We start from the raw sequence: 12887 nt of genomic DNA, 5'->3' as shown, positions 1-12887 counted from the left end.
AAATTTTCTCAGATTTTCAAAAGTATTTTTTTTCAGAGGTGTTTTTTTTAAAGAATTATTTGTTAATGTCGGGACCGTGGTGTAGGAGTAAGCGTGGTTGCCTCTCACCCAGTCGGCCTGGGTTCGATCCCAGACGGTCCCGGTGGCATTTTTCGAGACGAGATTTGTCTCATCACGTCTTCCGTCGGATGGGGATGTAAATGTTGGCCCCGGTCTAACCTAGAGATTAGGTCGTTAGCTCGAGCTGTAAAAAAAACACCCTACTGTTCCCAAATCTAAGTTGGTTTTAGTCGGTTGAATCAACCGACGAAGTTGGCTGAAGAATCGGTCAATGGTGCACCCAACTCTTATGGAAACTTAACACAGGCGTCAATCAACGGATCGGTACACGGAATCAGCCGACTTTATCTGAAGAAATCAATCAATTAGTTGATCAATTAAAACTTCTTGTTCCGGGGGACCCTTGATGGAACCAGTTGGTCGATCCACTGCAGATAATGAATACGATTGTTACATACCCTAAATCTCCTGACCAATTCCTGACTGTTTCGGCGGCAATTTTGTTTTTGCAACGGCATCTGAAAATAAAAAAAAGTTCATGATTTATTGCTTGCTCTGCTAGAAGTGTCCGGCAAGGTTCATGACGGTTCCACATATTTCTTACCACACATTACATTGCAAAAACTTACCTTTTGATGGATTTCTACAATATGCTATCAATTTCACTGCGTAATTCACTTTTTTTCTTTGCCGAAGAAAATTGCAAATATTTTAACTAAGTCCATTTTGTAAACAATACGCATCCAAACTTAGTCGGTTAATTGATCGTCCGTTTTTGGAGGCACCCGATTTCGTTGGTTGATGGCTCAGATTGAGAACTGTCAAACTTTTTACAGGGTCAGTCCAGGTGTAGAAGTCGTCTCTCTGGATTCTGCCTCGGTGGAGCCGCTTGTAGGCAGTTGGACTAACAATCCAAAGGTTGTCAGTTTGAATCCCGGCTAGGATGGAAGCTAATTTATAAAAAGAGGTTTGCAATTGGGTACTAAAGCCCTATGTCAATTTTTATGTACAACGGTAAAAAAAACGATCAAAAACCATTTCTGATCACTTTTTTTTCATTTTAATGCAAAAAAATAATGACAAGACAACATTTTTTCGATCGATCAACTATGGTCCTCTTGGAACGAGCTGTCAAGTAGGAACTTTTCTGTCAAGAAGGACCGCGAGGTTAATTTTTCAAAATTGATTTATAAATCCATTTTAAACTCTTTGTGGTCGTACAAAGGGTCATTGTACGCAGGAAAATAAGCTTTATCGCTGTAAACAATAATATCAGCAATCTAGGCTTCATTTTAGGACCCAATTGCCTCAACAATCAATCAAGCCTTCGGACCCTTCGGACCCTTAGCTTCGAGTAGGAACCTCGCAATCGAGTACGCCAAGGCAATTCTGTCCCAGTCACGAAATTTTCTAGCAGAGCTGGTTCTACTAGCATCCTGCTAGAACGGTGGAACATTTCTGCTAGAATGCTGCAAGAATTTCCGGGATTGCCTCAAAAGGCTGAAACTCAAAAGGCAGAATCTCGGAAGGCCGAAATTCAAAAGGCCGAATTTTGTCTTTTGCCCAGAAGGCAGAACGTGTCAAAAGACCGAATGTCTCGAAAGGCAGAATGATTATGGAATTCAGAATTTTGTTCATATTTTCACGATTTTCATTGATTATGATAGTCAAAGATAGAGTAAACTTACGAACTGTGTTCTTTTTTTATAATTTTAAGCGAAATTAGTACATAATGAGTACATTCTGTTTATCTTTACCGATCATATTGTTACCATACATACAAGTGAGTAGAGTAAAATGAATTAAAGCATTTCAAAAGTGTTTCAATCTTGTTGTTTATTAAATTATGGTGACGATAACCGAAATTTGACATTCGTCACCAAGTACTTGAATGAATTGAAATAATTACAATTAATTTTTTTTTGTGTCGTATAAATTGAAACTTTTCAAATTTAGTTAGCAGCAGTGCTAGAAAGTTATGCCTTCTTTATTTCGAAACCAATGTTTATTACATAACTATGGTTTATAAAAATAATAACAGCAAACCGCGCCCAAAAAGGCGGAAACGCATTACAAACGAAGTTTGGAATGCGTTTCCGCCTTTTTGGGCGCGGTTTGTTTTATGAGATTCGGCCTTTTGAGCATTCGGCCTTTTGGAATTCGGCCTTATGAGAATTCTGCCTTTCGAGTAATTCGGCCTTTTGAATTTCTGCCTTTCGGGATTCGGTCTTTTGAGATTCGGCCTTTCGTAGGAGACCCGAATTTCCAGATCTGTAAGAACTCTGCTAGAATCCTGCTAGAACGTCGTGACTGGGGTAGAGCGAATAATTTGATTGATTTTTTTTTGTTAGGCTCAAAAACCTAAAAAAATATAAAATGCAATAAAATACCTGAAAGTTTCTATAACTTAAAAATGGTTCATTTTATCATCATTTTATACAATTATTTTTAATAATTTGTTTGTCCAGATTTTCGATATTTAAAAAAAAACTGTCAAAATTGGAATTAAATTTTTCGTCATAAGAAGTTAAATAAAAAACAGGATTTTTTCGGGTGCCTATAATTTTCTGAAAAGTCCTAATCACAACCTACCTATTTGCAGAAGACATTAAATCGATCAGAAAATCCCTTCTCAAGATACAGAACTTCAATTACATTTGCTAAATTTACATTTTTTATTACCAGCCAGCCAAAATTGTATGGAGACTTGTATGGAAAAACTAATTATGTAAAATGACTTCTTTTGACCTACGTAATGCATGGACAACATTTCATCAAAAACTACAAGGAAAAGTCGAATTGCGAAATCGTAGAGATCTGTCAATATGAAAATGGTATTTTGAATAAAACGAAATCACAAAAAATGTGTATGCAATGTTTCTTTAGCGAATTCATTGGAATTTTTCTCAGCTTTGGCAGGCATGGGCACAATTTAAATTTTCTTGAAAATAAAATAAAATTAAAAACGTTACTAAATCCACCTTGAGGTGGTTGGTGCCTTCCTCTAATTTATAGAGTGATTCGAACCCCCTTAAAATGTCCACATGGCTTATGGATCTCCCCTAACGTGATCGCAGCACCTAAGAGGTCCTAATCAAAATAAGTGATGAGTAAAAAAACAGACTACCTACAGACTTTTTGTCAAGATTATACAGACACCGCCTTTGAGGAAAATGCCATCCCTCTACACGGCTTTTTTGTAGCGATCAGACCCGATCATTTGGGGTTATGTAAATTCAGACCATCTAAAGAAAAAAAAATCATTTCAGAACCTTTCTAAAAATATATGATATGGCATGTTTCCATGCAAAAACCACCCTTTCTTGCAAATTGTGAAATTTATATGCAGCAGTTTTTTAAGCATAACTTTTGAGGTGCTTTACTAAATCTTGTAAATTTCAATAGGGACTTATGGGACCCCAAGAATCGAATGAGGCCAATACGGTCAAAATCGGCTCAGTCAGTGACGAGATATTCCAGTGACATTGATTCGGTACACATGCATGTTAACATAAAGCCAAACACACAGACATTTGCTCAGCTGGTGATTCTGAGTCGATATGTATAAATGACGGTAGGTCTAGGAGGTCTTATTAAAAAGTTTATTTTTCGAGTGATTTTATAGCCTTACCTCAATAAGGTGAGGTTGGCAAAAAGGTAACCTTTTACAAATTTACGTTAAAATTAAATTTCCAAAAAAAGGTTAGGATGGTGCCAAATCAGGTACCGAAGTTATACACGCAGAAAAATCTGATTGTGAACTTGGCAAATTGTTGGGTACAGCTGCTAAACACGATTGTCATCTCGAGGCCAGCAAACATGTTTGCCAAATTCAACCTAACATGTTTGTGGTTTCAACAAACATGTTTGTCATTGCCATGGCCTGACATGTTTGTAAATATAATAATCATTTGGGATGATTTAACAAACATGATAGTTGATTCAAAGATCAGTTTTATGGCAATGAAAAAATCTGGATAGGCTTTTCTTCTTCTTTTTTTTCATCTTAATATGTATAAACAAATGTTAGGTTTATTGAAAAGATTTATTTTACTATTTTCACTAATAATTGCAACACATTATGGAGAATTCCGGTCACGCTTATTTTACAATTATTTTCCCTTGACGCCGGCAAGAAATATCAGCTGCTGGAGACATGGTGCAAGTTATCTGAAAAAAGGAACTTCTGAAAAAATCGAACCCCTTGGGAAGACAAAATTACATGGCTCTGCTTTTACCTCATTATACCCGGACATAGTTTCTTCCAGCCTAGTTGTATGACACGAACAATGACTGGAACAGAACAATATAAGGTTTATTCATAAATTGAATACCTGATAAAATACACACTTACCTTTTTCGTAAACATCCCCAGAATTCCACATTTTTCACTTCGGCCATCTTTGTGGATTGAAAACATACACTGTTAATTTTCCTAACACGCTTCAAACAACAAACGTGTTTGTCAAAACGGCAAAATGTTGGTTGAACCGAAAAACGGTGATTATCGAAATGATTTAAAGTGTTTGTGACGCCTTCAAACCGTGATAGTTGTTTTCAATAAACTGTTTTGTTCATTCAAACTTACACAATTTTTGTGCGTGTACACTTTGAAAAAAAAATATTTCAAAAAATCGCAAATATGATCATATATTATGATAAAAATCCTTTTATAAATCAAATTTGTGACAAAAACTAACCATTTGTCACTTCTACACTGCCCATGTTCGCATAAATGTCCCATATGCAAAAACAGCAAGCTGAGAAAAACGCATTTGAAGTTTGTCCCGTACATAAGGCTACGTGTTAAGTTTTCGCGAAAAAACTGGATTTCCTCCTGATTTCTTGAACAAAGTACTGGATGTTATAGGCTCTTTCGAAAGAGCACACAATTTTGAACTAAACTGCATCAACAACTCGAAATCGATGAAAATGCATATGGGACATTTATGCGATCAGGGGCAGTACACCAATCGCAACTGAATACTCTCTCTCTCTCTCTCTCTCTCTCTCTCTCTCTCTCTCTCTCTCTCTCTCTCTCACTTACTCAAATCGGATAATGGCCCAGAGAGTCCGATTGCGCTATGTCGCTCAAAGCTGACTCAAAATAGTTTGTGGTCGGCTTTGTTTTGATCATTTATTAAACTGCTTAAAATCTATGTTATCAAACATGTTTTGGAATTTTGTTGATAACACAACATCAAAGACACATTCAAAAGCGATTTCCACCCTGCCAAATACAAATTTACGGCAAACTGTGTTAGTGCAGGCCAATTGAGCGCCTCGCTGGTATTTTGATAGATTCTCTCCTCTCTGAACATATTCGTTCGTGACTCGGGTCAACGAACGGAGTAGGCAAAGAAATTCACGAAGTATTTGTTTCGCTGTGTCGTATTCGGTATTGAATCGTTCCGCGCTCCAGTTGGCAATGATTTGTTCGGCAATGAGTGAGTGATTTCTGATCTTTGAGCCGAAAATCAGGACCCTTGTCTTTAACCTAAAAAATGCATTATCAATTGCATATATGATTTTGCATCTGAAATTTATTTTTAACGGATGTTTGACCCTATGTTCAACATTTTCCAAAATCATATTTATTCCGAAACTTCCAGTTTTTTTTAACATCCTAAACTCAAGTTCAAAATAACTTACAACTTTACCAAAGACACCATCGCTCTGAAAATCCTTTCTCAAGATAAAGATTTTTTTATGTCCATTTTGGATGACCAGACAGAAAACTGTATGGAGCAGGGATGCCACATGATTTTTTAAAATGTCTGTGAAAAAGTCTGAGTATGTCTGTGCCTTTGTCTAAAATTCAAATATATCAATTTACAGTCATAGAAATCCATCAAAAAATGTGTTTTTAAGCATTTGAAGACTGACGAAATAATTTTCGATTGATATTTTTACAAAATAACAATTTAATGAAGTTTTTAAAAAGTCTGTGCACATCAAAAAATGTCTGACACGAGCTCAAATGTCTGTGAAACACAGACAAATCTGTGTATCTGGCATCCCTGGTATGGAGACTGCCATGGGAAATCTAATTATACATAAGGCGTCCATAAAGTATGTCACGCTCTAGGGGGGGTCTGAGCAAGTGTGACATTGCGTGTTGTAAGTATAGGAAAAGCGTGACAAAGGGGGGGGGGGGGGGGGGGGGTGTTTGGCTGATTTTAGCGTGACGTACTTTATGGATGAAGTCGATTTGTGAGAACGTAAAGAACGCTTCTTAAAAATAAATAGCATAAAAATAGATTTTTTTTTGGAAACATGTAGAGTAAATATCCCCGCTTTCAAACACACAATTTCCTTGATATCTTTGGAAAAACTCGCTAACTTTTATTTGAGTTATTTATTAGTTTGATTTAGTAAACAAAATGCTTTACGAAAGTTGTACTCAGCTCTTCTCAAAGTGCTGATAACCCAATAATAGAAATGCAGAAAGGGCATATTTCCTACATCTAAGCAAAAAAAAAAAATCAGCCATGTCAACAAACATCAATCAGCGTATATTTCCATCCCTCAAAACGACTTCCCGCGCACAACCTGCCGCACCCAGAGCCACGCGGTGAACCCGCTCAAGCTGAACCAGGTCATAATGTACGACAGGTGCTCGTTGCGCAGTGTGACCCGCGTTTGGCCGCCCACCGGTCCGTGCGGAACGGTGGCCGCCGCCGTTGCATCCAGGAAGTATGGCGAGGTACGGCGAATTTCCGCCATCCGCGGTACGTCCCGGTACATGAAGATGGCGCCGCGCTGGTTCGGCGTAAACTGGGGACGGTTCTCGGGCAGCCGGACGACCCCCTCCAGAGCGATGGTCCCGCGGGGTTGACCTTCGGGTCGGGTGGCCGGATCGAGGTAGCGCTTCGGAACCCAGCCACGGTTGATGAGGATGGTGTCGCTGGGGAAGGAAGTGGATGAGCTTCTAGAACTTGGAACCTTTGAAGTTACGAAACTCACTCTCTTCCTTCAAGCTTGAAGGGTGTTATGACAAGGTATCCGATCGAGGTCTCCTTCTGGGAAAATAGTCCTCCGGCGGTCTTGGAGTCTCCGTCCTGGATGAGGGCCCGCGGCCCTAAATGCAGCTCCTGGTCGTGCAGGAAGTGACCTCGCACGGTGACCTTCTGGTACTCCATGTCGTCCAATTCGGTTAAGCTGGAATTAAGTTACGATTAACCTAATTAAAGTAACATCTACAAAAGAAGACCATACTCATCGGGGATCGGACGCGCCTCCAGACGCATTCGCGTCTCGAGGTTTCGGATCAGTTCTTCCTTCCACTGTTTGCGCTGAACCTGCCAGCAGCCCAGGCCAAACGTTGTCGCTGGAATGGCCTGTAAATTAAAATAACAATCAAATCCAAACAATCAACACCCAAAATAAACAAATTCTCACCAGTAAAACCCATCCAAACGGGGTGATCTTGAGGTGGGCATCGTTCCAGGGTTTCACCGGTGGCGGCACCCGTATCCGTTTCGTGTGGACCGCCCTTTGCGAAGCGGTCCGGCCACCGGTCGTCGTCAGGAGCGAGCAGCGAACCGCTGAAGAGGTAGCGACGGCTTGTTTGACAAATTGAAACATTTTAAACGCAAAACGAGCAACTATTGCACAATACCGCAGTAACAGTTCAATAGGGCGTATCTGCGTTTGTAAACAAGCAGTCTATCCCTGTCTTACTAGACGTGAACTGTCACTTGAGCAAAAGGGATAGATTGCTTGTTTACAAACGCAGATTCGCCCTATTGAAATGTCACTACGGAATATTTGGTGAAAATATTTTGCCTAATCAAGCGAGCATTTTCGTCAGTCTTCGCGACGGGGTGGAGGGTGGTGGGAGCTTTGTTGTTGTTTTGAGTTTGCTTGACGTTTCTCTTTTCTATTTTTCGATTGACTGGCGCAGTGGGTGGGTGATCGTTTGGGATGGTCGAAAATGGGTGGCCGAATTTGAAACATTAAAATATCGAAAATAATTCTGAAGTTTTTTTTTTTAAAGTCCTATAAGCTATTTTGTTTCATATGTTTTAAGGACCTTTTCAAACTAATCTCTAAAATAATTGTTTGCTTTTATTTCTTTTTCCAGGATTCTTTTTTTGTTAAAAAATAATAGTAGAAAATCTAGTTTTTTTTTGCTTTTGAAGTACAGTACCATCCAATTTTTTGCAACATCCGATTTATGTCTACCTCCAATTTTGGCAACACGCGTTTTTGACAACATTTTCTTCGCAATTTTGACAACACCCACTAGCGTGCCCAGGGTGGGGCAACATGGGGCAGTTGCCCCACCATCCTCGGAAATTTGTTCTAAAATTGGGCAGGGGGTGTCCATAAACGACGAAATTTTCAAAACTCTAATATTTTTGCCCCACCTTCCTTGAGGACCTGGGCACGCTAGTGACAACACCCCATCATTTTTTTACTTTTTATGTCTCCGCAACCTTCATTTACAGACTTTTTTTTGAAAAGGACCTATAAGCTATTGTCTTTCATATGTTTATTGGACCTAATAAAAACTCGAGATTTTCGGATAAGCGTTGTTTTTGATTGACTGACTAACTGACTATGACCTTTTCGAATTTTATGTTAAAAGTAAGGAAATAAAAAACACGAAATATTTTTTGTTCGTGATTCGAATATCCGAAGTTCTATACAAACCTTCGGATAATCGAGGTTTCGGATAATAGAGTCTGAACCTCGGTCTAGACTGGTCTGGATTTTAGTTAAAAAAAACTACATGCGGCATTTCAATACGAATGACGTAACATTTTGAGAAAATTAATTATTAGACAATTGGGTACTAAAGCCCTATGTTAATTTTTATGTACAACGGTAAAAAACACGATTAGAAACCATTTCTGATCACTTTTTTTCATTTTAATGCAATTTTTTTTTTGACAAGACAACATTTTTTCGATGGATCAACTATGGTCCCCTTGGAACGAGCTGTCAAGTAGGAGCTTTTCTGTCAAGAAGGACCGCGAGGTTAATTTTTCAAAATTGATTTAAAAATCCATTTTAAACTCTTTGTGGTCGTACAAAGGGTCATTGTACTCAGAAAAATAAGCTTTATCGCTGTAAACAATAATATCAGCAATCTAAGCTTAATTTTAGGACCCAATTAGTCACACAATTATATATTTTTTACCGAATTCGGTAGTTGAAAAATCAGTAAAGTTTAGATCGGTAAACCATCTGTCAAGATGAACAAAATTTTACCGAATTTCGGTTGTATGATGAACAATAATGAACTGCATGACCGAATTGCGTTAAGTTTTTACCGAATTTCGGTAGTTTTTACAGTTTACCGAACAGTTCAGCAGTTGAAAATTCGGTTAACTTTACCGAATTCGGTAAAAGAATCCATGTGTGCAACTTAGTAAAACGATGTGAATGCATTAGAAAAAACTTACAATTCATTGTGGTAGGCCTATGCTTTGGAATATTTCTTCCACTTAGGCCATCCTTATAGAGCTAGTACGCAGCTCCAAAAGAAAGCGGGTTAAGAAACAGCTTTACGAACAGCAGAACAAAAGTGAGACAGCGATTTCTTGGGACTTCTTTTCACCCTGTCTAGCTTTCTTTCCTTGCCGCTGCTACACATTTGAAATTTTTCTTGACCGGTTCCTTTCCAAGTGCGTACACCGCATTAAGCTGAGATTTTTGGAAAAAGATATAAAAATATGAAAATTTTCAAAAAATCAATGTTTAAAAATTCAAAAATAATAACATTTTTAAATTCTGAATTTCTTGAAATCATTAATTTGAAAATTGTTCTTATATGCAGCACCGTGCTAGATTTCAGAAAATCAGATAACTTGGGATCATTTTTCGAGTCTTTAGGCTAGTATGGAGATCGGAAGGAAAGGGGTCAAGAAACAGCTTTACGAACAGCAGAACAAAGGAGAGGGAGCGTTTTCTTGGGGCTTTTCTTCACCCTCTCTGACTTGCTTTCGCTGCCGCTGCTGCCCATTTGAAATTTTTCTTGACAGATTCCTTCCGAAGTGCATACACCGCTTTTAGTTAAGTTTGGGACAAAATCACGAAATTCTTATTTTTCTCAAATTACGATTTTTGAATTTTTAAATTTTCGATTTTTTTATTTTTGATATTTTTTTAAATTCTAGTATTTTTCTTGAAAAGGTCTATAGGAACTATTGAATTTTATAAGTTTATAGGACCTATTTAAACAAAAATCTAGAATTGTATATTTTTTGATTTTTTGGTTTTGAATTTTTGCGATCATGAATTTTTGAATTCCAATGTCCGTGAATTTTTGAATTTATAAATTAAACGTTACTTAATCCACCTTTAGGTGGTTGGTGCCTTCCTAACATTCATAAAGTCAATACATTCAGTAAAAATAGCAACATTCCCCCTTAACATGTTTAACAAATCAACTTTATTACTCATTTATTTTGATAGGGTTAGCAGACCTTCAATATTTCTGACTCATCGGCAAGATCTGATAAAAAAAACTATCCAACGGTAGTTCGCATGGAAGATTCAGACAATATTTTTATTACAATATCTAAAATCCGACCTCTAAAAAGTGTATAAATTACACTCAAGCAGGGTGGCCACCAGATTTGGATTTTGAATTTCCCGGTTTTCTCCCGAGGCCAAAAGGTATTTTTCCTTATAGTTTTAAATCAAATTACAATGTTGTTTTATAGACTGACGTATCAAAATACTTTTTAAACGCATACACAACGTATACATTTGGTTCAATATTTTTATTTCTCAAGAAAGCATTCAAATTGGGTACAAAAAGTAAGAAGCCGTTTTTAACAGTTTTTAGTCCAAATCCTTAATTTCCATAATGCTTGTGATTTTTCATCTCCTTGCTCCAAAATTTTTCTTAACTTAAAATTAATAAAAAATCGTTTCGTATTAAATTTAAGAATTACATAAATTATTACTGGAAAGCAGGAAATAGCATTTACAATGTTGGGTATGAGTATGGGTAGAAAAGATTTGCAAAAGACAACAACATTATGCAAATACTCTTCAGTTTTCTTTGAAAAAGCTTATGTAAATTCAAGAAGAACGATTCTCCCAGAAAAAAGTGCCATATATTTAAACAATCGGTACCTTAAAACATTTGTTGCTGATCGATTTGGTATCTTCGGCAAGGATTTAGGTATTGATGGGATGATTTCTAGAAAAAATGTAACTGTCCAAAAAAACGCCACTGAGTTGGCCTGTACTTCAACCCCTCATCGCGACTCAAAGATCGCACAAACATAAACATAATTCTCGATACATCCTTTGTATGAGCCGTGCCAAATTTATTGAAAAAAGAAAAAATAAACATGTTTGGATGTTTTTAAATTTTTGAGCAACACAGAATGGTAAAAATCAATTGACCGTGCAGCGATTTTCAGAACAATACAACCGAAACAGTCAAAATTCAGTTAATCTTTTTTTTTACGGAATTTTCAGATGAGAATTAAACTGCCGCTCAAATCAAGTCCGTCCCATATGTAATTTCGTCAATTTTGAGGTAATAATGCAGTTTGGTTCAAATTCATGTAAACTATCAGAAAAACCAACAAAATGTAATACTTTGTTCTAGAAAAAAAGAGAAAATCCACTTTTTCGTGAAATTCTAACACGTAGCCTTATGGGCGGGACAACTTTGACACGCGTTTTTCTCGACTTGCTGTTGTTACATATGGGACGGACACGATTAGAGCGGCAGTAAATAAAACCCAACAAAAACTCAATTTTTGTGTTCAAATAAAAATAAAAAAAGTGACTTTTTGTATTGAAATGACTATTATGCAGTTGAACTCTGAAAATATTGTAATTTTAAATTATCTGAAAATTGTATTTAAAATTTAAATTACAAATTTAAAATAAATTTCAAAAGAAAGATATTTTTTTCGAATTTTCTAATTTGAACACAATTTGATAGGCATTTAACTGTTGAAAGATTCTCAAATAACTAAATAAAAATATCTTTAATACCAAATATTTCCGACATTTTAAATTATACAAAAGTACTAAAATCTGATTTAAAAACACAAAGTTTCATAGCAATTTGTCCTTAATAATTTGTTTGACTGAGAAAGCCAAAAATCATCTTATAAAAAACTACTGAAAATAGATTTTTGAAATTCCAAATTCCAGTAGTTTAGGCAGGTACAAATTTTATTTAAAGTTGTTGTTTTTTTCAAAAAAAAAAAAAAAAAATCAAAATTATAAAGAAAATTTAAGTGGAATCAAGTGAAATCAATTTTAGATCCATTCACCTGCGTTCAGAATCATTTTTAAGCATGTTTGGGTTGATTTAAAAATCATTAGAATTTTGAAAAATTTTCGATGTTAATTATTATTTTTCGCTAAAATTTTTGTTTTCGTCAAATCTTACATTTTTTGAAAAATAATGATTGCAAAACAACTGAACTAGTGTAAAATGCATTTTAAAACACTTTTTCCATGGAAATGTTGAAACTGTGGCTTTTTATTTCAATATTTATATTTTTTCTGAGGCCTTCGGATAATCGAGTCTGAACTGTATTTTTATTATTAACGGTGCACATCAAGCTAAGCTTTTTGCACCACGATTTTCGGTACGCAAATTTTAGTATTTTCGAATTATGCGAACTATCGGTTATTTATTCCCTAAAGTTACTACTATCTACAAAAAAAAAAAAAAACATAAGGCAGGTTCCTTGGCTACTGTACACTCAAGTTGATATTGAAATACATAAAAAAATAAAAATAAATTGCTTATGAAATTCAATACTTATGGAAATAAGACAAAAATCATAACGCTGAGTAAATTTTCTATTGACACGCAAACTTGATCGGAAAAATTG

At 36.3% G+C, this 12887-nt stretch overlaps 1 protein-coding gene across 1 annotated transcript; it reads right to left on the bottom strand.

The window, feature by feature from the left end:
• Nucleotides 1-6554: 6554 nt before the first annotated feature.
• LOC6034589 (SURF1-like protein) lies at nucleotides 6555-7905 on the bottom strand. The gene is made up of 5 exons (XM_038264224.1): nucleotides 7830-7905; nucleotides 7462-7680; nucleotides 7279-7400; nucleotides 7027-7221; nucleotides 6555-6967 (listed from the first exon to the last, which is right to left on the bottom strand). The coding sequence occupies exons 2-5, from the start codon at nucleotides 7645-7647 to the stop codon at nucleotides 6589-6591; spliced, it is 882 nt and encodes a 293-aa protein (XP_038120152.1). The 5' UTR covers nucleotides 7648-7680; nucleotides 7830-7905; the 3' UTR covers nucleotides 6555-6588.
• Nucleotides 7906-12887: the final 4982 nt, after the last annotated feature.

Source organism: Culex quinquefasciatus, chromosome 3 (genome assembly GCF_015732765.1).
Source record: "Culex quinquefasciatus strain JHB chromosome 3, VPISU_Cqui_1.0_pri_paternal, whole genome shotgun sequence".
Lineage (NCBI taxonomy): Eukaryota > Metazoa > Arthropoda > Insecta > Diptera > Culicidae > Culex > Culex quinquefasciatus.
This window is presented reverse-complemented; position numbering and strand designations above follow the sequence as displayed.

Coding starts and splice junctions, on each gene's coding strand:
- LOC6034589 (XM_038264224.1), bottom strand. CDS start 7,647: ATGTTTCAATTTGTCAAACAAGCCGTCGCTACCTCTTCAGCGGTTCGC. Junction 7,401..7,461: donor CGTTTGGATGGGTTTTACTG/GTGAGAATTTGT, acceptor TTTAATTTACAG/GCCATTCCAGCGACAACGTT. Junction 7,222..7,278: donor GCGCGTCCGATCCCCGATGA/GTATGGTCTTCT, acceptor ACTTAATTCCAG/CTTAACCGAATTGGACGACA.